Source organism: Aspergillus neoniger (assembly GCF_003184625.1).
Source record: "Aspergillus neoniger CBS 115656 unplaced genomic scaffold BO87scaffold_79, whole genome shotgun sequence".
Classification (NCBI taxonomy): Eukaryota; Fungi; Ascomycota; class Eurotiomycetes; order Eurotiales; family Aspergillaceae; genus Aspergillus; species Aspergillus neoniger.
The window spans coordinates 1-24,614 of record NW_020291207.1 but is presented as its reverse complement, the minus strand read 5'-3'; the positions used below and the strand labels follow the sequence as shown (position 1 = coordinate 24,614).

General features: G+C 48.5%; 10 protein-coding genes across 10 annotated transcripts; 5 read left to right on the top strand and 5 right to left on the bottom strand.

Moving 5' to 3' along the window:
* The first annotated feature begins 284 nt into the window (after positions 1-284).
* Positions 285-2,212, top strand: BO87DRAFT_381426 (putative ZIP family zinc transporter). Its single transcript, XM_025624527.1, has 4 exons — positions 285-394; positions 443-588; positions 728-916; positions 978-2,212. The coding sequence occupies exons 2-4, from the start codon at positions 543-545 to the stop codon at positions 2,120-2,122; spliced, it is 1,380 nt and encodes a 459-aa protein (XP_025473772.1). The 5' UTR covers positions 285-394; positions 443-542; the 3' UTR covers positions 2,123-2,212.
* Positions 2,213-2,291: 79 nt separating this feature from the next.
* erg10B (acetyl-CoA C-acetyltransferase) lies at positions 2,292-4,355 on the bottom strand. Its single transcript, XM_025624526.1, has 5 exons — positions 4,122-4,355; positions 3,989-4,038; positions 3,849-3,924; positions 3,286-3,775; positions 2,292-3,204 (listed from the first exon to the last, which is right to left on the bottom strand). Exons 1-5 carry the CDS (start codon positions 4,184-4,186, stop codon positions 2,686-2,688), a joined length of 1,200 nt encoding a protein of 399 aa, XP_025473771.1. The 5' UTR covers positions 4,187-4,355; the 3' UTR covers positions 2,292-2,685.
* Positions 4,356-4,561: 206 nt separating this feature from the next.
* On the top strand, positions 4,562-8,044 carry BO87DRAFT_381423 (116 kDa U5 small nuclear ribonucleoprotein component). The gene is made up of 4 exons (XM_025624525.1): positions 4,562-4,664; positions 4,739-4,896; positions 4,960-7,188; positions 7,314-8,044. Exons 1-4 carry the CDS (start codon positions 4,645-4,647, stop codon positions 7,874-7,876), a joined length of 2,970 nt encoding a protein of 989 aa, XP_025473770.1. The 5' UTR covers positions 4,562-4,644; the 3' UTR covers positions 7,877-8,044.
* Positions 7,841-8,888, bottom strand: BO87DRAFT_225252 (iron-sulfur cluster assembly protein CIA2). Its single transcript, XM_025618714.1, has 2 exons — positions 8,509-8,888; positions 7,841-8,437 (listed from the first exon to the last, which is right to left on the bottom strand). The coding sequence occupies exons 1-2, from the start codon at positions 8,732-8,734 to the stop codon at positions 8,064-8,066; spliced, it is 600 nt and encodes a 199-aa protein (XP_025473769.1). The 5' UTR covers positions 8,735-8,888; the 3' UTR covers positions 7,841-8,063.
* A 3,111-nt stretch (positions 8,889-11,999) lies between these two features.
* Positions 12,000-15,031, top strand: BO87DRAFT_402368 (Zn(II)2Cys6 transcription factor; the record flags this gene model as incomplete). Its single annotated transcript, XM_025625683.1, has 8 exons — positions 12,000-12,054; positions 12,148-12,192; positions 12,252-12,776; positions 12,837-13,178; positions 13,247-13,528; positions 13,577-14,130; positions 14,183-14,640; positions 14,713-15,031. 8 exons carry the CDS (start codon positions 12,000-12,002, stop codon positions 15,029-15,031), a joined length of 2,580 nt encoding a protein of 859 aa, XP_025473768.1.
* A 373-nt stretch (positions 15,032-15,404) lies between these two features.
* On the bottom strand, positions 15,405-16,127 carry BO87DRAFT_371270 (CDC26 family anaphase-promoting complex subunit). The gene has a single exon (XM_025622068.1). It carries the CDS (start codon positions 16,080-16,082, stop codon positions 15,855-15,857), a length of 228 nt encoding a protein of 75 aa, XP_025473767.1. The 5' UTR covers positions 16,083-16,127; the 3' UTR covers positions 15,405-15,854.
* Positions 16,128-16,252: 125 nt separating this feature from the next.
* On the top strand, positions 16,253-17,983 carry BO87DRAFT_381420 (uncharacterized protein). The gene is made up of 2 exons (XM_025624524.1): positions 16,253-16,387; positions 16,552-17,983. The coding sequence occupies exons 1-2, from the start codon at positions 16,264-16,266 to the stop codon at positions 17,496-17,498; spliced, it is 1,071 nt and encodes a 356-aa protein (XP_025473766.1). The 5' UTR covers positions 16,253-16,263; the 3' UTR covers positions 17,499-17,983.
* BO87DRAFT_402364 (putative Hsp70 chaperone) lies at positions 17,709-21,509 on the bottom strand (the record flags this gene model as incomplete). Its single annotated transcript, XM_025625682.1, has 9 exons — positions 17,709-18,056; positions 18,163-18,643; positions 19,328-19,592; positions 19,643-20,123; positions 20,183-20,890; positions 20,967-21,132; positions 21,180-21,306; positions 21,363-21,413; positions 21,467-21,509. The coding sequence occupies 9 exons, from the start codon at positions 21,507-21,509 to the stop codon at positions 17,709-17,711; spliced, it is 2,670 nt and encodes an 889-aa protein (XP_025473765.1).
* Positions 21,510-22,448: 939 nt separating this feature from the next.
* BO87DRAFT_224943 (cyclin-dependent protein kinase regulatory subunit CKS1) lies at positions 22,449-23,450 on the top strand. The gene is made up of 5 exons (XM_025618713.1): positions 22,449-22,566; positions 22,675-22,819; positions 22,877-23,021; positions 23,080-23,138; positions 23,190-23,450. Exons 2-5 carry the CDS (start codon positions 22,716-22,718, stop codon positions 23,224-23,226), a joined length of 345 nt encoding a protein of 114 aa, XP_025473764.1. The 5' UTR covers positions 22,449-22,566; positions 22,675-22,715; the 3' UTR covers positions 23,227-23,450.
* On the bottom strand, positions 23,339-24,433 carry BO87DRAFT_420459 (DsbA family protein). Its single transcript, XM_025627008.1, has 5 exons — positions 24,250-24,433; positions 24,165-24,184; positions 23,709-24,107; positions 23,603-23,650; positions 23,339-23,548 (listed from the first exon to the last, which is right to left on the bottom strand). Exons 1-5 carry the CDS (start codon positions 24,326-24,328, stop codon positions 23,471-23,473), a joined length of 624 nt encoding a protein of 207 aa, XP_025473763.1. The 5' UTR covers positions 24,329-24,433; the 3' UTR covers positions 23,339-23,470.
* Positions 24,434-24,614: the final 181 nt, after the last annotated feature.

Here is a 24,614-nt window from a genome sequence, read left to right as displayed (position 1 = left end):
GCTACGTCCTGCTCTTTACAGCATATTATTATGCCCATATAGAGTAGCAACTGATTCAATAGAGGTTATCCTAGTATATTCTTGAGCCTCAATAATAGCCATCTGAAACATCTGTGGTGTGCATCTCGTACGTCGCTCCTTCGAGATTATCCAGATTAGATTATCCAGATTAGTCAATCCAACAATCAAATGCGCAGCGGTTTGATTAGATAAGCGAGAACCACGGAACTGATTGATAAGATTATCTGGACAAACGAGCCGCGTGTCCGGATTACCGGCAAAGTCTCCCTACATGTCGAATAGGCGTCCTCTATTTAGACATGGTAGGTGCATCACGTCATTGAGACTGCTCGCTGCCAGAACTTCCGGTGTTATCCCTCTCGCAGAAGCTACTGTATGTGCTCGCTGCATTGTAAAATTGTCAACTGCTGACGCGACTTAGGCTGCTTCTGAACCGTTCGTGAGCCTGTGCCGGCGCCCAGTGCATGTTTTCAGGTCATGGATGCGGCGAGAGTACATCGTTACATGACATTTAGCCGAGAATGGACGGAAACCAAAGGCCGGGTCAGACCGACCCTAGTAGTTCAGGTAAGTTCAGTTCAAAGGGAATACAATGTGGGAGACGCACATATATCTCTCTTTTTTGCCTTGACCGGTCCAACTCCCAGCCTGCTCCGCTCCGCACGGCATATTTTCGTTCTCTACTAACGCGAATATTTGTCTGCAGGGACTGAATATATGTTCTCATTAATCTCCGATATTCCTGAATCTGTTTTGCGGACGGAGCTTTCCCGACGGAGTTATGCTCGGGCTTCTAACGATGACACCTCGACTTGCGGATCAAGGGAGCGAGGCGCCTATAACACGCCGATACATGTCTTTGCACTGTTCCTTATCCTTGTGCTTAGCACGCTAGGTACAGTTTACTTTCTCTTTGGCTTCTTGGGTGATTGGCTGTTAACCCATGGTTATATTAGCGTGCTCATTCCCCGTTCTTGCTCGTCGGTTCCCGCGCCTCCCAATCCCACGCCGGTTCCTTTTCCTTTCTAGACACTTCGGAACAGGCGTACTCATTGCAACAGCCTTCGTACACCTCCTCCCTACAGCATTTGTCTCATTGACCGACCCTTGTCTCCCTCGGTTCTGGAGCGAGACCTATCGTGCCATGGCCGGCTTTGTGGCTATGATTGCCGTATTCGTGGTGGTTCTCGTTGAGATGTTCTTTGCACTGAAAGGTGCGGGCCATGTCCATGGGAGCGAATACGACCAGTTGATCAGCGACGTCGGCGCAGATCTCGCAAGTGACGATCAAGAGGAAGACAATGACTACGGAAACGGATTGGCCGACAATGTCCACCTTGACAGCCTTGGGGAAGGCATGACTCTACACTCTCCCACGTCACTTGGAAGATCCCCGGTCAGTGGGCCTTCAGGGTCAAACATTAAGGATTCGGCTGTGTCTACCGAACTCAACGACAGGGAATTCGAAGAACCAAGTGCCTTCGAAAATACTCGCGGCAATTCCCATAAGAACCGGGATGAGCAGCCGTGGCATTCTGGTCACCGTCGGTCTCATGGTAGCGTACATCAGGGGACCGACCTCGAGTCATCCAGGCAAAATCCACAGCGCCAATTGCTTCAATGCTTGTTGCTCGAAGCCGGTATTCTCTTCCACAGTATTTTCATCGGAATGGCCCTCAGTGTTGCCACGGGTACATCATTCATCGTCCTTCTTGTGGCTATTTGCTTTCACCAGACTTTTGAAGGATTTGCTCTCGGATCACGGATAGCGTCTTTGATCCCTGATCTCTTTCCCCCATCATCGTACAGGCCGTGGCTCATGGCGCTTGCCTATGGAACCACTACCCCCATAGGGCAAGCTATGGGGCTTGTTCTGCATAACCTTTATGATCCAGCAAGTACGACAGGCTTACTCACAGTGGGAATAACTAACGCCATCAGTAGCGGGCTATTATTATTTGCGGGGCTTGTTGAACTTCTGGCAGAGGACTTCCTGAGTGAATCAAGCTATGCGACGCTCAGGGGTCAACGGCGTGTCGAGGCTTGTGTAGCCGTTGCAGGAGGCGCTCTACTCATGGCATTTGTTGGGGCATTTGCTTGAACATCTCCCAGGACTCCTCTGTTTATGAGGCATTGTAGCCAGTATATCCTAAGAAATGTCATCAAGAATACGACCCAGACAAGAGCTAGCTAATAAGATATCTAGGCGCATCTAGGCGCTTTTGGCTAATGGGTGTTTACAGAGATTTTCGCAGCAGCCGAGCGCTGTATGAGAAGCGAAGGTGAGCAAGTAGTATAATCTAGTAGCAGTATGACCATGTATAATACACGACAAAATGGCCATCAGCCCTTAACAGTAGTATTGAGACAGAACACTCAAGGCTTTGATTAAATATTACACTGCTGGTGACGGATTTTCTGTACTAGGTACGTCAATTGCAGTGCTTGTGCCAAGATAAACAGGATAAACAAGACTTTCCGACAAAAGAACCGAGTTCATGTATTTATTATATTGCATTTCGTCAGATGCCAGACCCACTCACCCTGACTTAAAACACGATGCGCAGTCTTTAGGCATCGGCAAGATCAGGGTATTTATATCATTTTGCCGTCCTCATATTGCGCGACAGCTTACTTTAGTTCACGAGGTGAAACTTTTTTAGCTTAGACGAGGGATTCCACTACCATGGCACTAGCACCACCACCACCGTTGCAGATTCCGACACAGCCGAGCTTGCCCTTCTTTGCCTTGAGAACTCCGAGCAGGGTAGTCAAGATCCTAGCACCACTGGCACCAATGGGGTGGCCAATAGCCACAGCACCACCATGAAGGTTGACCTTTTCTTCAGGTAGGTTCAGAAGCTTCATGTTTGCGAGAGCAACAACGCTAAAGGCCTCGTTGATTTCAAAGGCATCGATGGAATCTTGAGCGACACCTGCATGCTTGAGCGCCTTGGGAATCGCCAACGCAGGAGCAGTGGTGAACTTGCTGGGTTGGTGTGCGGCATCTCCCCAACCGAGAATCTTTGCAACAGGCTTGAGGTTCAGCTCTTTAACCTTGGCCTCGGAAACCAAGACAACAGCGGCGGCGCCGTCGTTAAGAGGAGAGGAGTTGGGGGCCGTCACGGTTCCAGAGCCAGGAATGAAAGCGGGCTTGATGCTTCGAAGCTTATCAGGGTTGAGCTAGAAGATAAAAGCCAAAGAGTCAGTTTGACATGAACGATCGGGACCAAGGATGCCTCACGTGGGGAAATGAGTTCTCACATTCTTGGGCTCATCATCTTGAGCGACGGTGACACCTGGCTTACCCCTGAAGCCGGGTAGTTCAACAGGTGCAATCTCTTCGTCGAAGAGGCCGGCCTTCTGGGCAGCCTGGGCCTTTTCGTAGGTCCGGATAGCATACTCATCCTGCTGCTCCCTGGTGAAGTCATGATCCTGAGCACACTCCTCAGCCTGCAGACCCATAAGCTCCTGCTTTCCCGCATCTGTCAGGCCATCCTTCATAATACCATCCACCAAGCTCTGGTGGCCATACTTGGCGCCATTGCGGAGGTTCGGAAGGTAATGCGGGGCATTGGACATGGACTCAGTACCGCCTGCAACAACGATGTCTGCATTTCCAGTCATGATGGTCTGAGCACCAAGAATGACCGCCTTCAACCCCGAGGCACAGACCTTGTTAACAGTGGTGCAAACGGTTGACTCGTCGAGTCCGGCGCCAAGAGCGCATTGTCTGGCGGGGTTCTGTCCGACACTGATTGATTAGGACCATTAGCATGCATCACGGCATAAGGGTAATCATGAACACAGCAGGCGAGAAAACTCACTTCGCAGAAAGAACGTTGCCGAAGAAAACCTCCTGTACATCGGAAGGCTTGATCCCATCGGCTTTGTTAAGGGCAGCTAGACATCGAAGCAGTCAGCGATCAGGGGCACATCATCCATCGCTTCAGCACTATAGGCACACCTTTGATCGCATGGGAACCCAGCTGCGGAGCGGTCTGGCTCGAGAGAGAACTGTGAAACAAGGAAACTAGGATCAGCTTCGCTGTGGACCATTTTATCTGAGAGCCTGCTGGCGGCCCGGTGTGAAGTCTCACCCCAGGAAAGAGCCCACTGGAGTGCGGGCGGCGGAGACAATGTAGACCGGAGGTAGGGAAGACATGGTGGCGCAAATGCGTGCTTTTGGAGGCAAGCGATTTCGGAAAGGGGATGAGGGAAAAAAGAAAGAGTTAAAAGGAGGACCGGCAGGCTATTTGAATAAAAAACAAATGAGGGTGAAATGGTAGCTCAGGCCACGAGGGAACGAACGGGATGAACTGTTTGCTTTCCGAGTCAGTCACTCGTTGGCCTGCCCGCCGCCGGCCCCTCCTTACAACAATAATAATTATTACCCTATTTTTTTCGCCTCGGGAGGCGGGGCGGCCACTGGCAGCCACGGACAAACGTACTACTTTCGGAGTAACTTGCCGGAGCCATGCAAACACGCCAAGCTCGGTCCCGGAGCTACTAGAAACTTATCGCCAAACCGACGCGAGCCTCTCTCTCCAGCTGGTGGACGAGGCCGAGAGAAAGGAAAAGTAAACCCCGGAAGATTCGCCTCTAGTCCAACCACGTTGGAAAATGGACGATCTTTACGATGAGTATGTCTCAATTGGTCACCATGCCCCTCATCCCACCTTGCGCACGGCTGATTATTCTCTTCGCTTTCCGGCAGGTTTGGCAACTATATTGGAGAGGTAGATGGGTCGGACGAGGAGTCCCCGCGTCATGAGGATGCCCATCCTCAGGCTTTCGCTTTTGAAGAGGCGTTCGGGGATGGTGACGACGATGAAGCGCATGACGTTGATGAGCAACAGTTAATGGATGTCGATGGTAGAGTTACCTTTTCCATGTTCACCTCGTTAGCAGGGTCCGCCTTACTGATACCAGTCACAGAGGGCCCGTCAAACGCGGTCATCCTTCACGAAGATAAACAATACTATCCCAGTGCACAACAGGTATATGGCGAGGATGTCGAGACTCTGGTGCAGGAGGAGGATGCACAGCCTCTGTCCGAGCCCATCATCGCCCCGGTCCAACAGAAGAAGTTTGCGATCGAAGAAGCCGAATTGCCTCCCGTCTATTATTCACGGGAATTCATGACGGATTTGCTCAGCTACCCGGACCAAACAAGAAACATCGCTCTCGTCGGTCATTTGCACCATGGAAAAACGGCTTTCATGGACATGCTAGTCACTCAGACCCATGATCTCACCGGTCGCCTCGAGAATCGAACAGGCAAGCGGAAAGAGGAACAACTACGCTACACCGACGTTCACTTTCTGGAAAGAGAAAGAGGTCTTTCCATCAAAGCGTCACCCATGAGCTTGGTGCTTCAGGGCACAAAGGGCAAATCTCACTTGTTTAATATCATTGACACCCCAGGGCATGTGAACTTTGTGGACGAGGTGGCTACTGCTTGTCGGTTGGTCGATGGCGTGGTTCTTGTAATAGATGTGGTCGAAGGTGTCCAGGCCAACACCGAGCAAATAATCAAGCATGCTATCCTTGAAGACTTGCCGCTTACATTGGTTGTGAACAAGATGGACAGACTAATCCTGGAATTAAAGATTCCTCCGAACGACGCTTATTTCAAGCTGAAACATGTGATCGAGGAGGTCAACACTATCATCGAGAACGTACTGCCTGGACAGGGCGCTGCAAGGCGGCTGAGCCCCGAGAAGGGAAACGTCGCCTTTGCTTGCGCCTCCATGGGCTGGTGCTTCACGTTGCATTCATTTGCTAAGATGTATTCTGAGACGCATCCACAAATTGAAGCAGCCGCATTTTGTTTGCGCCTATGGGGCGATATATTTTTCAATCCGAAGAGTCGAAAATTCACACGAAAAGGAGTGGAAGAAGGTTCTAAAAGAACGTTTGTTCAATTTGTTCTCGAACCCATATACAAACTTTACTCGCATACATTAAGCGAGAGCCCGGAGGACTTAAAGGAAACGCTTTCTAGCGTTGGTATTAGTCTTAAGCCGTCACAGCTCAAGACAGATGCAAAGACTTTGCTGAACCTTGTCTGTGAACAGTTCTTCGGGTCAGCAACAGGCTTTGTGGACATGGTTCTCCAGCATGTGCCTTCGCCTGCAGAGGGTGCTCAAAAGAAGCTTGATCGGTACTACACTGGGCCTCTCGATTCTAAGGTGGCGGCAGCTATGGCTGCCTGTGATTCCGATGGTCCACTGGTCGTACATGTTACTAAACTTTTTAACAGTTCGGACGGTTCAAAATTTCACTCCTTTGGCAGGATAATGAGCGGCACAGCTCGTCCGGGCCAACAGGTCCGTGTCCTTGGCGAAGGTTATACCCCCGAAGATGAAGAAGACATGGTTGTTGCGACCATTTCCGACACATGGATTGCTGAGTCTTGCTATAACATCCCAACAAGCGGCGTACCTGCCGGCAACTTGGTTCTTCTAGGAGGTGTGGATAACTCTATTGTGAAGACGGCGACTATCGTGCCTCTCACCTTGGAAGACGATGAGGATGCATACATCTTCCGATCAGTTCGGCATATAACAGAGTCCGTCTTCAAGGTTGCTGTCGAGCCAGTTAATCCGTCGGAATTGCCCAAGATGCTTGAGGGTCTCCGAAAAGTCAACAAAAGCTACCCGCTGATATCCACAAAAGTGGAGGAGTCTGGCGAGCATGTAGTTCTCGGAACGGGCGAGCTATATATGGACTGCGTGCTTCATGACCTACGAAGACTATATTCTGAAATGGAGATCAAGGTTTCAGATCCTGTTACACGCTTCTGCGAGACTGTTGTGGAGACCTCGGCTATCATGTGTTATTCCATCACGCCAAACAAGAAGAACAAAATCACGATGATTGCAGAGCCTCTGGATGAAGGGATCGCCGAGGATATCGAGAGCGGTGCTGTCAATATCAAAGACCCAATTCGCAAAGTGTCGCGCTTTTTCGAAGAGCGGTACGACTGGGACAAACTTGCAGCCAGGAGTATCTGGGCTTTCGGTCCAGACGAGATGGGCCCCAACATCTTACAGGATGATACGCTACCATCGCAGATCGACAAGAAGTTGCTTGGGAGTGTAAGAGATTCTATCACGCAAGGATTTACTTGGGGAACACGAGAAGGTCCTCTTTGCGAAGAACGTGAGTGCACCATGCTTCCCTTGAATGTTTTGAGAATTATAGCACCCAGATCCTACGCATAGGGGGGGTTATATCGCTATAGAAGCAGAAGAAGAGCGGTTCATTGTGACTAACTGCAAGAATAGCCATTCGGAATGCGAAGTTCAGGCTCACCGACGTTTCTCTCGCCGACCAAGCCATTTACAGGGGTGGTGGTCAAATCATCCCCACAGCTCGACGAGCGATTTACTCATCTTTCCTCATGGCATCACCACGCCTAATGGAACCTATTTACTCTTGCACGATGACTGGACCGGCGGACGCTGTCGCATCAGTGTACACAGTCCTTTCAAGAAGAAGGGGCCATGTACTCTCCGATGGACCCATAGCAGGAACTCCACTCTATTCCGTTCGTGGTTTGATCCCCGTGATAGATTCATTCGGATTTGAAACAGATCTCCGAATCCATACACAGGGCCAAGCTGCCGTTAGTCTAGTCTTCGATAAGTGGAGCGTCGTACCAGGGGATCCACTGGATCGCGATGTCAAGTTGAAGCCCTTAGAGACGGCGCCCGCCATGGCCACAGCCCGCGACTTCGTTTTGAAAACGCGGAGACGTAAAGGATTGGCTGAGGATGTCACTGTCAGCAAGTTTCTGGAACCAGAGCTCTGGAAAGGTTTGAAGGAAAGTGGCGTTTTAGACTCCTGAGCTATTTTTTTGTCGATAGGTGGAAAGAAGCGGCAACAAGCGCCGTAAGTGGCTCTTGTTCCTTTTTTCATATTGTTGTATAACTACCGGAAGTCAAATCGAGTCATCATCGAAACGGATATTCTTATGGCATAGTAGAGACGCCGACGAGGGTCATAAACGGCGCCCGAATAGCAGTACAATCGGATTATTGGCATGTTTCGAGCATCTTTGCGATGACGCCCATTAGCGTACCATTTTCCAGTGCAGCAGCCACCCTTTCTTTGTCGGCCAATTGCTTATTCACTTCATCGGCAGTACTATGTGTCCCTTCCTTGATCCGGACATCCACACGAAAACGCGGAGGTAATGATTGCTCCAATCGAACTCGTACACCAAGACCTATAACTGTGGCCAGACTGCAATGTGTTATCGTCGGGGTTATGAGAACGGATACTGTCCGAAGAAGCGAGCTCGGTACATCCGGCAAGGTTGGTTTGATAGAAATGTCAGGCAGCGAAACGACTGCCAAAGCTCCAAGTGAAATGGGATGCTCAGGGTCGGATATAGTCGACACAAGATCTGAGAGATTGTCAGGTAATCGGCTCCCGGGCGACTCGGTCCCCTTGTTTAGGAACAAGCGATGAGCTTACCGTAGATCTCCTGTTCATCAATCGGCTCTTCCATCAAATCAACATCTTCATCAGACTCTTCCGATTCACTAAGACTGAAGTTGGTGGGATCCGCTAGAGAGGGGAGCGCTGACGCAAGGATTCCGCCTCCGTAAGTGCCCGCTTTGCATGATGAAGGACGCAGACGGGTGGGAAGATCTGCAGCATTCAAAATAGTCGGATTCGAATTTTGCATCGAGGACTCCATGATCGCTTATGCTGTATACAAGTGGTTATCGATAAAAGCGCGCAAGAAGCACCGAGAGGGGCAAATTGGAGGCAAGAGGGGATGGTAAGCCCTAGCACATCATATGCTCAACTAATGCGGCGTCTTGAAGAAATGGAACAACCTTTTTCCTGATGGTTGCTTTTGATATCGGTCAAAAGAAAAGAAAAAGCTTCTCGGTGCGTGTTGCCCAATGACAGATGAAACCCAAGCAAGTTTTTATGTCTTTAATCTATACTAGTTTTTTTATGATTTGTTTTTATGAATTTAGAAATTAGAGAGAATAGAAGGTCAGACTGAGGAGGAAGAGGGAAACCAATACATTGGTAGAAGAACCAAACGCGTGCAGATACCTAAGAAGTGCGTATGGACATCAACCAGGTGGGCAAAGTACAACTTCGGGTGGGCGGACCAGCCCTTAGAGTACTCCAGTGTACATAGGCACTGCAACAATCCAAATGACTTTTTTCCGAATACAGCAGCGCTAACGCAGTACGTATGAGTATATCCATGCTGTCAATGCTTCAAAATACCATCAACATCATAGCCTACTTGTGTCTAGGCAGCTACCAATAGGTGATGAAGGTTCTAGATCCAGTGAGTGTAACAAATTTAAGTCAGCAGCAGCGATTACTAGTCGCATACAAAGGACCAAGAAGTCCCCGCCCTAGCGAGCTGTTGTGTTTCCTGGGCGGGCGACGAGGAGGAGTGGGGAGGGGTTGGTTTAAAGAATGACGCATCACTGCTATCTAATTGATTGGTTTATTTGGGGGATATCTTTCTATTGAGTTGCTTGATAATAATAACTAATGGCCCCAGGCGAATTACTTCCGCAAAGGTCCTCCATAGTTCATACGTAGCTTGTGTCATAGTAGGTACTAATTTGAACAGTACCGTAACCATTAGCCGTGCACAAGGGAAACAGTAAAACAGTAAGCTTACCACTCAGACAAGCAGGATCGGAAAGCTTTTTGGTGATACCATACCCATTGCTTCAGCCTTGGGAGTCATATTATTTTTGTTTTGAGGAAATAATCAAGACACTTTCTAGTCCTTGACATGTTGACATTGGCGTCAGCTGAAGGAAATGGGGAGGAGAGGGACCCGGGGCGGAGGGGGAAGACGGTCGGTGTCACATTACGACCAAGGCATTTTGTACACACAGGTAATTGAAAGCCATTTTCCATAGTGGAGGGTGCTGCTAGTACTAGTCTAGTCTATTTAACTGGTACTATCCATCTACTACAGAGTAGCTACATGGGTACTGGATACGGTGGACTAGATAGCGCGCACGAGGGCGTGGATCGTGTATTAATTAAGTACGCATGAGCGGGGGAAGTCTAGTAGTACTACAATATACCGAAGCACCAAAATAAATACTAAATCACACAATACGCGCAGAAAAAAGAAAAGAAAAGAAAGAAAGAAAAAGGGAAAAGGGAAGGGGGGAACCCAACCCCCCCCCCCCCCCCTAATGAAAATCAATAGCTGTACGTCGCAATCCGTAGTTCGGGGCACTATTTTCAAGGACAAGAAGATCAAGATCCTTTTAAACCCCGATTTTAACTAGGGATCGTCCTTCCCGTGGAGGGGACGAGGAGGGGGGGGACCGCGGTCCCATTAAACCGACGGCCATGAGGCCTATATGAAGACACACACTACTTTGGGCGCCACTGGGAGTGACCGGGGGGGAAAGGTTGGTTTTAGTTCCAGAGGCCCCTCAAACTTCCGAGACGATCCTCAGAAAGTGGTGCATACCTCTTACCTAGGCCAGGCCAAAGATCCTTCCACCACGCGCCCGCTTCTACTCCTCCTCAGGGTATCGAGCGTGTTTACCCACCCCTGTTGTCGGGTCTCCGCACACTCGTCTCTTTATTATTGACTGATCGCTCGGATCTCCGTGCACTACTACGAACCACATTGCCTGCTATTATCTACGGTTCAACTACGTACCAGGAGAATGAAGCGGCAAAGAGTGATGACTTAGCTAAGGAGACCGCATCAAGTTTCCGGCATAACCTCCCTATTCCTATACGGAGATCCTATTTCCATCCGGGAAAATCATTGATTGTATCGGTGGGCTTTCGATTCCCCTGATGCTCTTATCTTCTTGCCTCTCTGCTATTCCAAGCCGCTACTCCGTACTGCTCTTGCAATTACCCATCATCCCCAGGCCCGGCGTTTTGATCCTCTAGCCGTCTCCATACAATTCCCGGTTCATGCAGATGGTGACTTTCGCCTCCGAGTGTGATGCGCCAATCGACTTTATCTTCCTTCATAGTGCAAAGTCAATGGCGAGATTTCCATACTGACGTTACTGGTCTACGATGCAGACTGGATGAAAGTCGTTCAACTCTACATATCAGGTACCAACAACAACTCCCCCGCTTGCTTAACGTTCCCTTCACCACATATCGTGTGGATCTCTTCCCATATCTCACTGTTGGCCGCTCTTGGATTTCCGGCGTATGCAGGAAGCCATCTTCTTATTCCCTTCCCTCTCGAGTTATGCCCTCAATGATAGTCTTTTCTCCGTCCCTAGCCCGGATTCTCACTGTTGCCCTACCTTTCATTTGTCCTCACTTCTGTCATCGTTTACAGCTGACATCATGTAATATATAATCGCAGCTTCCTCATATCTTTCTCTTCCCTGAGCTCCCAAGTCTCACTTGTCGCCGCTTAATGGGATCGCAGCAAACTCGACCTTCTCTTGAAGCTTACCTTTCGTGAAACTGTCAGTCGCGCCAGTACTCCTAGGGTTCAACATTCCGCTACACCCATAGCTGCGCTGTCTTTATGGCACCCATCTATGACCCGAAAACTGATCAGATCGATGCAGGAGACCATAGTACAGAGACCACAGGTCACACTCTTTTATCGCCGGATGACGCTGTCTTGTTCCCGCGGTTGACGATACATATTCCTACCTTACCGCATCGTTCTTCTGGGTCGCAACTCGTTACACCTCCTTCCCATCTCCTCTCCCCTACTCAGAACAGGAGTGGGATTCATTGCGCAAGTGTGGGATTAAAGCTACAATAGTGTGAAGACCCTACTAGCGCCCATTAAGTCGACAGTGAAAGGTTCAGAATACATTCTACATTGGTTCCGTCCGCATAAGGCAGGTCCTGCGGATACTTTCCTTTGCCTCGACTTTTTTTTCTCCGGGACCTGAAGATTGTTGCATGCTGGTCCGGTCCACTTTTTTCTGCGCTGCCTCATAGCTTGTGTCGCTGTCCCTGCAAAGATGCAAGGTTTCACATTCACACCCCCGACAGGCCCACCCAGGGAAGGCCAGAAAAGTAAGACCCCCTCCCCCTCGGTAGTTACCATTTGTCATTTGAATATGTTGCCCGTCTCTGGCTTCAGTTATATGTTGACCGCTTTTGATACAGACTATGTATTCGTTGATGAACATAATAGGCATAAGAGGCTCAAAGGTATGTTTGACCGATAGTGGACTTGACTTCGTTGCGTCTAATTACGAGCCTATCTTCAGTAATGCGAGCTTGCAATGGCTGCAGGAAACGGAAGATCAAGTGTGATGCTGCTACAACAAACACGTGGCCTTGTTCGGCATGCACACGCTTGAAGTTAGTATGCGTTCCTCCAACAATTGGGCATGATGGCGAGTATCCTGCAGTGGAAAGCGTTGAAACCAATCCTGTCGACTCGTTGGGCGCGTCGAACACATCAGAACCCTCACTATCGTCATATACGAGCTCCCAAACATATCGAGATTCCGGGCCACCTTCAATGAGTAGCATGCACCCATATAATGACAACATCGGGATCTATCCGCAATTTGCGCATTCTACTCCAGGCCAGCCAAATGTCTACGACATGAGGTCGCCCCAAGTGGCCATGCCACATCATCAATACACTCAGTCACAGATGTTCTCCAACGATCAAACTCAGCCTCTGGGAACCGCAGAAAGTGATATATACAGTGAGCACGACCAGTCCACTGCAGAGAACCTCAGCGAGGTCTTAGGGGAGCTCAAGATAGACGAGACTGGTATTGGTGAGCTATTCCAGCCTACGTAACGTGTCTTACAGACGGAACGTATTAACATAGATTCAGCGCCGTACATCAGACAGCAACGAAGGGAAAGGGCTGAACCAGAAATCCCGACCCAGGATGAAGTAGACGAAAAGTTACCACCTCTCAGCACCGGAGCTGGCGCCACTATACGCATCCCGCCCGAACTCATGCCATCTGATGACGAGGTCATGAATTATTTCAAGATATATTTTGATGATATTCATCCTTACGTCCCTGTCATCCATCGATCTCATCTGTACTATCAGTGGCAACACGAACGAAGCTCAATATCTCCGCTTCTACTCGAGGCACTATTCGCATGCGCAGGGAGGCTATCGGACGACCCGGCCCAAGGAGCACAGTGGCTCGCATTAGCAAACAGTGAGGCGACAAACATACCCACGCACCTGTACGCCACGTCGTATACTGACTGCGAATCATCTTGTTAGGGCACGAATCTAGTTTTATGGACGAACCTCGCCTCAGTACGATACAAGCTCTGCTTCTACTGTTGAAGGCCCGAGAGTCACGGCCTAAGAAAGGTTATTATTACCGTTCTTGGCAAACCGTCAAAACAATCATCTCCATGGCGAAAGATCTGGATATCCATGAACATAACAATCTCCACACGGAAGGCAGGTCTTGCGACTTGAATCCTGTAGAATGCTTGGTGCAGACACGGGTCTGGCAGGCCCTCCTGGTTGTCGAAGTCATGATAGGGGCGCCGCAGGGTACGTCTTTTGATTCTCGTAGTATATATACTGGCTGACTATTTCCAGGGCGCTCCGATTACGGTGTGGACCATGAGACAGTAAATACGAGTCCAACTTTGGATATCAGAGGCCTTGATCAGTTCGAAATGGATCGGTCAAGGCAATATGCGTACTTCGTCCGAAATGCACGCCATATTCGCATCATTGCCGACATATATCATAAGATAAAGAAACAAAAAGATTGGGGGGCTAATCCTAAGTTCGTTGAAAAGAACCCTCTCTTTACCGACTGGCTTCAGAGTTTACCACCGGATCTACAAGTCAACTATCCTCCCGATGGCTCACCACCATGGATTCCATCACATTTTGTCGGAAATATGCACTCCCACTGTCATCTTGGGATTATCCTGTTGCACCGTCCACAATTAATAGCCTCCAAATCTTTTGCGGCAGGGGGAGGTTGGAAGATGCATATGGCGTTATGCTACTCTTCGGCAAAATACCTTTGTAGGCTCCAAGAAGCCATTCTGAACCGCTTTGGGCTGTCTGGCCTGCTTTTCATGCAAAGGGGCATAAATTTCACAATATACACCATCTTGACATGCACAATGCTGCACCTTGTGAGGATTCTGGGCCTTTTATGGTATTGACGGTCAGCTAACGCTACAACAGGTGGCCATAACATCTCCAGACCCGAATTTTCATACGGACGCGCGGGAATACTTCACACGACACATGCGAATACTTGAGCGTTGTTCTTCTGCTTGGCCTATGCCAGAGTTACAAGCGCAAATAGATTCATTGCGTTTCGCCTTTTCAGCTGATGTGAACCGACCTTTCGATTTGAAGCCAACTTTCCCATATGGGAGTCCCTCCGAGCCATATCACCCAAGCCCGCCAATAGATTCACATTACGCTTCTCAAATCAGTCAAGTACCTGGCGTTCAAAGTAGAGTGGGTTATGCAGCTTATCCTGTAACTCCTCCAATATCAGCTGGTACTGAAGATTCAAAGTCCGATTCCTCTCAGCTCCAGCCTTTGGGATTAATCCCCTCCCAATCGATCTCCACCCACGGAATGAATGCGCCTTTGGTTGATGAAAATAGCTGGGATCCTACTCGTATCATCAAGTAAGGAACCCCTTTCCCAAGAAAGAAAATTAAACCCCGAGAAATGGCCGCTGACTGTTACAAACCGTGTAGTCAATGGGATATGGCATTTTCTATTGGTACACCCACTGTGACAACAAACTCCCCACCAATGGCTCTGAGCAATCCTGCTCAGGCTGTTCAACCTTCTTTACCTGACCATTTCCCCGTACAATATGAGCAGCAATCAAAGGTTACCCCGGTCGCGCCAGCTCCCATGCCACAAACTCAATTCACCGGGCAACAAGTTTTGTTCACGGCGCGAGATTGGCAACAAAGTGTAGCTAGTGTGTACGATCCAAACGGTCTCAAACGGCGGTGGAATTATTCAATCGACCTAGGAACCGAAGGCACTTCAAAGCGCCAGCGGTAACGCGTTCTATTCAGCACAGCTGGGAGACTCGGGGCTGTCTTCAAAACGCAGGGGTCACTTCTAGAGTTCCTGGTTGCTGCAATTCATAGCGCCCGCCAGAGATATTCGCTTTTCTCACCTTGGCGTGTCTTCTTGGTAGCTGGTTCCTGTAGGTATGCTGGTCATGTTGCTTTGCTCCCAAAGCAGACATGCTTTCCATGTACAAATGATAGCTTATCCAAATGAGTACCACACAACGCTCCAAGCCTTTAGCTACTGCTTCTCTCTCTTTCTTTTTCTCTTGTGTAACATAAGGATCTTATTTCAAATCAACGCTGTAATGGCATATGGTCTATCACTCCGCATTATAACAGAGCGTCCGCCCAGTGAAATTGTTTTCATTCACTCTGGCATTATGTGTTGGGCCACTTCAGTCGACCGAGATAAATCTCCATCGGCTTGCAGTGGCCTCTATACAATTGCATTCTATGACGATCCCAGTTGATACCATAATCATAAGGAATTATGAGACAGGCAGGAATAGATACGTGGTATAGTGAAAAGTGTAAGATTCGCAGTATAGATTACAAACCAAGCACGCCGTCGAGAATAGACTTAAGAAATGTATGCGCAAGTTGTGGGGGTAATAATATTGCTGTAAAATATGCACTTGTAGCAGGAGGATATGACCTGCACAAGGCCAAATCTTGATGTGTGTAGGACATTCAAATTATTCATTGCCAATCGGGGCTCTCTTGGTCTCAGGAAGTGCTGATGATGCCCAAATACTAGGCATGAGTTGGTAGCCAGGAGAAGCCAACGTGTTGGGTAAACCCTTCGAGAGTTAATTGCGTCGATTGATGCCGATGCGCTCTTCACGCGAGCGGACTATTCTCGCCTTGTCCCCTGGCAATGGCTTGAGCTCATCGCTGGGGTCAAGATTGACATTGGAGCTAGTGCTGGCATGGCCTTCGGTACGAGTTTCTTTGGAGAGCTGTCGGAGCCGTGATTGTTCAAAAGTCGCAAGGTCTTCGGAGGTTATAGCTATAGCGGTGGGTTTGCGACGCAACATATTTGATCGTGATACCGAAGCTATGAGGATAATAATGAGTAGTGACTAGAGAGGCTTGCCGCTCCCACGGGAGTTGTCTGGAGTATGCTTCTGTCGCGCAGCACGTGACTTTGTAGCATTTAGAGGTAACGAACATTTTTAGTCTCCCTCTTATCCAGTCCTTAGATATTCATCAACAAGGATGCTCCAACAACGGATGGTGCTTCTACGCCCTCGGCGTGCCAGGGCAATAGAAGGGACTCTTTCATCAATTCGTCGGTTTTCGGCTACGTATTTACAAGCAAAAGATTCCAACAATCACTCCAGTAAGTGTGCTCCGCTATAGTCTCCGTCCGCCCAGTTCACAGTTGCATTGCTCTCGTCTTACTTTCCCTCCCTCAACTGGTCTCTGTCCTGGACACTTGTTGTTATCGTCCGGGCATACTATCATATCTCAGACCACAGTCACTCGTCTTACTAACTAATGCAGATGCGAATGCAACCGAGGGTTCCGCAGCCTCTTCCGCCGCCGGACGTCCCAGTGCGCAAACCAGAAGAAACAACATTCCGCCGGCGAACCTGAACATTCGGAGCGTCAACCAAGAACGACCTCGTCCCCGACGGATAGTAGATGCGAGATCTCTCGCCGCCTCTCAAGCCACTGGCCAACCAGCAAACATCCTTAAGAATCCCAGGGCTCGCAATCCTCGAGGCAACCGATCCACCGCTTCTCGGGGCCCTAGAGCTGGGCCAAAGAAGAAGGTTCAATCTAAAGATGGGCGAGCAGGCCGTTCTCGACGCACCGAGGGGTCCGGCCAGGAAGATTCAACATCCAATTCAGCATTCCATGAAGCCTCAATCAACGCTGTCTTCCGAGAGCTCGCAGAACAAGCGGCGCCCAAGCCTGTCCAGTACAATCCCGAGTCGATCTCCTTAGCTTCACTGAAGGAAACATGGCCATCTCTACCCACCGACATTGACGCTCATACTGCCGGAGTCGTTGAGAAGTTGTCTCTATTCGGCGATCGCTACGCAAATGATTATGTACCTCCAAATGAGCTGGGCAAGCGACTTTATCAGGGCAAATTTGTCCGCTTTTCGAGTGAAGAGGAAAAAGCTGAGGCCATCTCTGAAGCGAACAAGCTATCGCAAGAACGCGCAGACAAGTTGTCCCAGCGAAAAGGCGATCTTGTGGAACCACGTCATGTCAACTTCAGTCCACTCAACACCAAGGACCAAGGCTCACTTCTTGGACTTCTTGTTCAGGGCAATTATCCTAAGTCTAAAGCCAAACAGGCGGACAACCTCTCAATCGTTGACAGTGTCTCTGAAAACCTCAGAAACAATGCAACGTATCACACAGTCGGCAAATCCTCTGCGTTCATTGCGAAGTTGGACTCGCTTTTAGCCGCCAGTCGCATGACAAAACGCCCCTGAGAACCTTGTTTTCTGATACCATCAGTATCCTTACTATGTACCTATACTTTTGCAGCTTTTCATGATCCCTTGTTATCTTTGTCATTGTTTACATTTATGCCTTGCAAGTGACTGTAGAATACATTACTCTCTGAAATAAGTTACAGAACTCGTGTTCATATCACCATTTGAGTTCACTCAAAGCTGGTCTTTCAGCAGTGTATTTCCTCATTACGCCCGCTCCATAGCCTTCCTTGTAGCCTCAAACAGTTCCTTCACTTCCTTCTGACCTTTCTCTGCAAGCTTTTCCATCTGTTCTTGGGCCTTCCGAACGTCATCTGGCCTGGCAATCTTCTTTTTCTGCAAATCCTGAAGACGTTTATGTACAGCACTGCGTGAATCACGGACGGCACCGGCAGCTTTCTCCATTGCCGCCTTTGCCAGAGCGATCGTTTGATCCCGAGACTCTTTAGTCGGTGGGGGGATCGTGACGTTGAGCTGAAGAGAATTGTGAGGGTCGGCTTGCGGAGTTAACGACAAGTTGGAGGAAATTATTGACGATCGAATGGGCTTCACATGCTATATCAAAGACAGTCTGTGTCAGAACAAGACTCGAAAAATATTGAGAGAATGTGTCGGCTTCACGATAGTAGAGACAATTTCAAGGCACCAGTCAGTAACTCACATCTTCGTCAGAGGCCAAGATAGTCACCATCCGTCCACCCTTAGGAACAACTTGGGCAAGATCGCCCAGCTTGATCGATTGCTTGCTGCTCTTGTTCAGCTGCACACGAAGACTCTCAATTGATGCGGTATTGAACCTCCCCCCCACACGCATCTTAGAGAGCTCGTCTCTGAGTCGAGACAGGGCAGCCGCTATGCCATCATGCAGCTGTGAAAAATCATGCGGGTCTTCAGAACTTGCGCCTACTTTTGGCAACGGCTTCCCAGAATCTGCACCAGATGTAGCTTTCGTCTTGTCCTTCTTTTTACACCAAAAAGGCGAACTGGAAAAGCTTCTTTTGTCAGACGGAAGTGCTACCTTATGCTGAGTCCAAGGCCGAAGTTGATGCTCAGAAATCAAGTTATAACGCAATCCAGTAAACGTTGAGCAGCGACGCATATAACTGAGGCCGGTAACTGCCGCACGGCGTTGCATTTTCGCTCTTCTTCTGCTTTTCAGATGCCCGACTTTGTTGGGTATGGGTCCTATATGCTTATCAGTAATAAGAAATCACGCAGGGTACAGTTGCTCGAAGCAAACTGCGCGCAAGAATAGTTATAGACGAGGTTGGTAGGATTTGGTAGTAGCCGAGGCAAAGGGAACAGAGCCACTTCCTGATCACGCGTCTCCTAGCGAGCCACCGATGTCTCCGCGTAGTAAATTACAAGATTAGTTCATTTAGAACACAAGCAGCTCGCCATGGTAGCTATGACGACCTACAAAATGGTTATGGAAGGCAGTTTCAAATGGCAATTCTAACAAGTCGCCTTTCTCAAAGTCTAACGGTGGTGCGGAGATACAGAGGCAATGTCTATAGGGGGAATACACTTTGGTTTGGCAAAGGGCTCGTGCAGTCATACGTAAGAAGAGCATTAAGATGATAAAAAAGTTCATATATAAAATTTTCGTAAATTACTTTTGCAATTTTGTACCCGGTCATGAATAAACACGCCTCATCTAAAAGGAAATTCCGTAGACGACGTTAAGGTCTCCAATCTAAGGTGAAGCAAAGAAATCGGTCACTTTGCGCAAGTTGGATGGTGGGACTGAAGGGTGAATGATAGAGGCAAGGGCAATTGTATGGTGCCGCACCTAGAGCATGATAGGATCGCAGAGATTTGTTTACCGAGTGGCCATGGCCTTGGTGATGAGTCTCTTGAGAGCAAGCTCCTTCTTCTTGAGATCTTCAGGAGTCGAGTCTTCGATCTCAAGCTGAGCCATGGCATCGCTGAGTGCCGATTCGATCTTCTCCTTGTTGCCACGCTTCAGCTTCAGCGACATGGTGGGGTCGGAAACAATCTCCTCAACACGCGAGATGTAGGACTCGAGCTGTTGGCGAGACTCGAACTTCTTGGTGAAAGCCTCATCGCTAGACTTGAACTTCGCAGCGTCTAGAAAATGTCAGTATGTCTGCATCGATCTCTGACTGCGTCAAACGTACCGTCAATCATCTGCTCAATCTCAGTGGTGGAAAGCTTGCCGACGGCATTGGAGATGGTAATGTTGGCACTACGTCCAGAGGACTTCTCGGTAGCAGTAACCTTGAGGATACCGTTGACATCAACCTCGAAAACGACCTCGAGAGCGGCCTCTCCAGCCCTCATGGGGGGGATGGGAGCGAGGGTGAACTCTCCCAGAGAGGTGTTGTCAGCGCAGTTGGTACGCTCACCCTGGTAAACGGGGAACTGCACGGTTGTCTGGTTATCGACAACGGTGGTGAAAGTGCGCTTCTTGATCGTAGGGACAGTCTGACCACGGGCCACAACAGGAGCGAAGATGTTACCCTCCATAGCAACACCGAGAGAAAGGGGAACGACATCAAGCAGGAGGAGGTCCTGGGTTTCAGCCGAAGAAGCCTTTCCAGACAAGATACCGGCCTGGACGGCGGCACCATAGGCAACGGCCTCATCGGGGTTGATGCTCTTTAATTCAAATACGTTAGGACAAGACTTGTTAAACAGATGGCGAGAGTAGCACTTACCTTCTCAAGCTTCTTGCCATCGAAGAAGTCGCTAAGCAGCTTCTGGATACGAGGGATACGGGTGGAACCACCAACGAGGACGATCTCATCGACCTTGCTCTTCTCAAGGCCAGAGTCCTTGAGAACCTGCTGCACAGGCTCGAGAGTACCCGAGAAAGACTTGGCGTTCAGGTCTTCAAAACGAGCACGAGTGATAGAAGAGTTGAAGTCCTCGCCATCGAACAAAGAGTCGATTTCCACAGTAGTCTGGGTAGCGTTGGACAAAGTACGCTTAGCACGCTCGCAGGCGGTTCTGAGACGACGGAGGGCTCTCGCGTCACCGGAGAGGTCCTTGCCGGTCTTACGCTGGAACTCCTTCTTGAAGTGGTCCAGGAGGTTGGTATCGAAGTCTTGACCACCAAGGTGGGTATCTCCAGCAGTAGCCTTGACAGTGAAGACACCACCCTGGATGTTAAGGAGAGACACATCGAAAGTACCACCACCAAGATCGTAGATAAGAACGTTACGCTCCTTATCAGACTTGCCGGAGCCAAGGCCATAAGCAATCGCTGCTGCGGTGGGCTCGTTGATGATACGGAGCACGTTGAGACCAGCAATGGCACCAGCATCCTTAGTAGCCTGGCGCTGGTTGTCGTTGAAATAAGCGGGCACGGTGATGACTGCCTTCTCGACCTTCTTTCCGAGCTTGGTTTCGGCAACCTCTTTCATCTAGAGTGATCTGTCAGTATCGCAAGAGGGAATGTAGCAAGCAATTCCGCGTGATTGGGATGAAAAGGAATGTTACCTTCATCAAAACCATAGAAGAAATTTCTTGGGGACTGAAAGTCTTGGTTTCGCCGAGATACTCGACCTCAACCACAGGGTTTCCACCCTGATCAACAACCTTGAAGGGCCAGGACTCAACATCCTTCTTGACAATGGGGTCCTCGAACCGCCGACCGATAAGACGCCTGTTTTCGATTAATAGTGAACATATGTCCAGCGAAAAGCTGCTTACTTGATGTCAAAGATGGTGTTCGTAGGGTTCATAGCGGCCTGGTTCTTCGCGGCTTCACCGATCAAGCGTTCCTTGTCGGTGAAAGAAACGAAGGATGGGGTAGTGTAGCTACCCTGCTCGTTGGCAACTGCATGTTTATAAGCTCACCAGCGCCGTATCTAGAGGACACAGGTAACGACATACTGATCTCAACATTGGTACCCTCGTAGTTGGCCACACAAGAGTAGGTGGTTCCTAAAGTATCTCGTCAGTCATTACTTGGGACAACACGGTAGGGAATGGCTCACCAAGATCAATGCCGATGGCACCTTCGTAAACTTCGTCGGCCATTTTGACAAATGTGTATGTCTCAAGACAGATAGGATAGAAAAATTGAAATGATGCCAAAAGGCAGGACGATTGTTGGAGGAGAGGAAGACTAAATAAATTTTGCCCCAGGCGCTGGAGTGGGAGCGGTTAAAATTTGGATGAAAAAAAAAGAAACCCACTTTGCAATTTTTCCTTCCTTCCTCGATTTTTTTTTTTTTTTTTTTTTTCTTGGATTTTTTTTTTTTTTTTTTTTTTTTTTTTTTTTTTTTTTTTGCCCCTTCATTTCTCACCCAATCCGCTTCTTCGAAGACTGCCGGTTTTGGCGCGTTCTCGGCTGAGCTAAACCTGGGTTTCAAGCCCTGGTTGGCTGCTGGACTTCACTTCTTAGATAATCAGGCGATTCTTTCTTCGCTCTTTACTACTAGTCGATAGTACTCAGATTGGGGCACTGGGTAATAGTACCTGTCGAGAAGTGTTGATTATGCTTCACTAGGATTTTGGTTCCCTTCTTCATGTTCAGTATGCAAGTTTGTTCCCTAAGATCCTTCATAAAAGCTTTTACCATACGATTAATCGGATTTGGTTTATCACACTGTGAGTATAGAAAATTTCTCGTATAAGCCGTCCAGTAAGCCCGCACGATTCTTGACAAAATTGTGTTGGAAAGAGAAGAGTAGGTAGCAAAGCGTCCGACTGTGCTCCTCCAATCTTTCAGCGAAGGTAGGCCCCTTATGACCTTGACTTGTACATGGTTGGTATGATAAAACACAATTCAGCCTACAGCTATCTAGTCCAAGCATCAGTTCTTGATACCTTAGGCACTAAAGCGGGTAGCTACTCCACTTGTATCCCAAACAGTCGAAGAGTCACTGCTCGGACATCTTAATGGAGGCTCTTTCTACGCCCTTAAACCAAGACAGCTTCGATCTACACCTCGCTTGTTATACACTTGAGAGGTCAGTGAGAAGAGACATATTTCGACAAGTCGTCACCACAACGTTATTTGCATCTCTTTGAGACTCGAAGTCCTGTCACCCATTCGCTTTTCCTCACTCTGCTACCAAAAGACTATTTACTTGTAAGTGTCTGCTTGGACCGTTTGTGAAGAACAGGCTGGAACTTTCTATCAATAATCGCAACAATGTACGATTCGATGTTATTTTCTCTAACAGCAATCCGACTGCAGTGATTCCGATAGTGTCTGCCCCGCTACCCCCGCTTTTCCAGATGGACATCGATCTGAGCAGAAGGAATAAAAAGCCCCGCCCTTTGCTAGAATCTGAACGGGAGAGACTAGAGGAGTTCATTGATTCTATCCATTATTCAGCTAGGTATGCCGCAGGCAAGCGACAATCTTTTGGTGTGCCTCGACCTTACAGTAAACACAGATACTCAGATGACCAGTTCGAATACCGCCATGTCCAACTTCCCAAAAACATGCTCAAGAAAATCCCTGCAGACTATTTTGACAGTTCAAAGGGAACGCTAAAACTACTGTGGGAGGATGAATGGCGAGCACTTGGTATCACACAAGTACGTAAGAAGAGGTCGAACAAATTTATCACTGTAAGAGGTCTAATACCTTTATCAGAGCTTGGGTTGGGAACATTATGAAGTGCACGAGCCAGAACCACATATTCTTCTATTTAAGTAAGTATGGTGACCCTGCCATCGTTCTCTATTCCTAACCAACGCATATAGGCGCCCCTTGAATTATCAGCCGCCAGTATCACAGTAACTCGTCAGCTGGAACATTCCCGATGCCAACCTTGCCCCCGTCGCCTCAGAAACACCAATACGATATTCGAAAACTACAGTCACTGATAGTGGAGCTACGCATGCAAGAAGGCCCATATGATTAGATTGCATTCAGAAATCTCATCCTGTTGAGATATGCTCCTTGCTACCAAAGAATGCCCACAATTATCATCTGAACTTGAATACCTCCTGTTATCATACCACTCTCTTTTAGAGCACAATTCCTACGCTACATTCATGGCCAGCCATTGCTCCCATTGTGTGGCCGTGAAGCTGCTGCTGATACCTGGTTCCTCGACGCCCTAACCAGCGGAATCAGTGCACCAAATCGCTCAATTAATAATGAGACGGCTTACATTGAAATATACGGTCGGAGATACATGGACGCCGATTGTTCGACCTGACTGTTATATCTAGTTAGGATTCAATGTTGAGCACAGTAACAATATTTCAATGGCGCACCTTGACCATCAATTTGATATCATTCGTCACCTTGTTGCCGGTATTCAACTGTCCATCAGCAATAACTTCGCTGATGTTCAATAATTCGAGCATCTCGTGTTCATCCACACCAACTGTCGCGGCTATCTTCGCAAGTCTCTGATATGTCTTGTTGCGTGTCTCGTTAACAACACTGACATCAAAGAATTCTTCTTGGTGACTGAACAGTGCAGCGCTAAATTCCCAGAACTTGTCTGGAGCTATTTTCAACACCGCCGCACCAGCTTCATGCGTCAGAGTGGATGATGGATGCCAAGGTTGAACGTGCTGACGAAAGACAACCTGAAGTCTTGATTGATAATTTTGTAAGATAATTGGTCTCACCGATGTGTAGAATGTGCTGAATAGCTTTGCGGAGTACTGGAAGTAGTATATTTAGTACACTCTTCCTGCGTAGGGTGCTGTATAAGTACTAACAGGGCAGACATAATCAAGGTCTTCGATCATCAATGCGTTAGTCATCGGGGTACAGAAGAGCATTATCAGTATTAGATTAACATACATAGTTCGAGGGTATGCCATGGTTGCTGTAAGTTGGCTGTCAACAACTTCTGACCCGAAAATTTGGGATGAAGAGCCATTATCTTTACACCGACTATAGTCAACCCTTGTCCTTAGAGTATAGATACTAAGTCGTAGTGAGCTGGAAAGAAAGTGCCCCTCTACACAGCCCGTGCTTATCTGCGGGGGTAGAGTGATTACACATCAATTAACTAGTTGGTCTAGCTAACTAGTTAACTAGTTAACGTAACCGGCAAGCGAGTCGGCCAGGCAAGCCAGTCGGCCACCTGTGTATTCCATACTATTCCAGCAATTTTTGAGCTGTAATACTACAGCCAAACTTCATAAATTCAGGTTTACCTAATG

Excerpts from the sequence above, each read along its gene's own strand:
- BO87DRAFT_381426 (XM_025624527.1), top strand. The coding sequence starts at position 543 with ATGGACGGAAACCAAAGGCCGGGTCAGACCGACCCTAGTAGTTCAG. Across the intron at positions 589-727 it reads GACCGACCCTAGTAGTTCAG|GGACTGAATATATGTTCTCA; the intron begins GTAAGTTCAGTT and ends ATTTGTCTGCAG. Across the intron at positions 917-977 it reads CCTTGTGCTTAGCACGCTAG|CGTGCTCATTCCCCGTTCTT; the intron begins GTACAGTTTACT and ends TGGTTATATTAG.
- erg10B (XM_025624526.1), bottom strand. The coding sequence starts at position 4,186 with ATGTCTTCCCTACCTCCGGTCTACATTGTCTCCGCCGCCCGCACTCCA. Across the intron at positions 3,776-3,848 it reads GGCAACGTTCTTTCTGCGAA|TGTCGGACAGAACCCCGCCA; the intron begins GTGAGTTTTCTC and ends CTAATCAATCAG. Across the intron at positions 3,205-3,285 it reads AAGATGATGAGCCCAAGAAT|CTCAACCCTGATAAGCTTCG; the intron begins GTGAGAACTCAT and ends TTTATCTTCTAG.
- BO87DRAFT_381423 (XM_025624525.1), top strand. The coding sequence starts at position 4,645 with ATGGACGATCTTTACGATGA. Across the intron at positions 4,665-4,738 it reads ATGGACGATCTTTACGATGA|GTTTGGCAACTATATTGGAG; the intron begins GTATGTCTCAAT and ends GCTTTCCGGCAG. Across the intron at positions 7,189-7,313 it reads AGGTCCTCTTTGCGAAGAAC|CCATTCGGAATGCGAAGTTC; the intron begins GTGAGTGCACCA and ends CTGCAAGAATAG.
- BO87DRAFT_225252 (XM_025618714.1), bottom strand. The coding sequence starts at position 8,734 with ATGGAGTCCTCGATGCAAAATTCGAATCCGACTATTTTGAATGCTGCA. Across the intron at positions 8,438-8,508 it reads TGATGAACAGGAGATCTACG|ATCTTGTGTCGACTATATCC; the intron begins GTAAGCTCATCG and ends ACAATCTCTCAG.
- BO87DRAFT_371270 (XM_025622068.1), bottom strand. The coding sequence starts at position 16,082 with ATGTTGCGTCGCAAACCCACCGCTATAGCTATAACCTCCGAAGACCTT.
- BO87DRAFT_381420 (XM_025624524.1), top strand. The coding sequence starts at position 16,264 with ATGCTCCAACAACGGATGGTGCTTCTACGCCCTCGGCGTGCCAGGGCA. Across the intron at positions 16,388-16,551 it reads AGATTCCAACAATCACTCCA|ATGCGAATGCAACCGAGGGT; the intron begins GTAAGTGTGCTC and ends TAACTAATGCAG.
- BO87DRAFT_224943 (XM_025618713.1), top strand. The coding sequence starts at position 22,716 with ATGGACATCGATCTGAGCAGAAGGAATAAAAAGCCCCGCCCTTTGCTA. Across the intron at positions 23,022-23,079 it reads GAGCACTTGGTATCACACAA|AGCTTGGGTTGGGAACATTA; the intron begins GTACGTAAGAAG and ends TACCTTTATCAG. Across the intron at positions 23,139-23,189 it reads CCACATATTCTTCTATTTAA|GCGCCCCTTGAATTATCAGC; the intron begins GTAAGTATGGTG and ends CAACGCATATAG.
- BO87DRAFT_420459 (XM_025627008.1), bottom strand. The coding sequence starts at position 24,328 with ATGGCTCTTCATCCCAAATTTTCGGGTCAGAAGTTGTTGACAGCCAAC. Across the intron at positions 24,185-24,249 it reads ATGGCATACCCTCGAACTAT|ACCTTGATTATGTCTGCCCT; the intron begins GTATGTTAATCT and ends TGATGATCGAAG. Across the intron at positions 23,651-23,708 it reads ATATCAAATTGATGGTCAAG|TCAGGTCGAACAATCGGCGT; the intron begins GTGCGCCATTGA and ends TAGATATAACAG.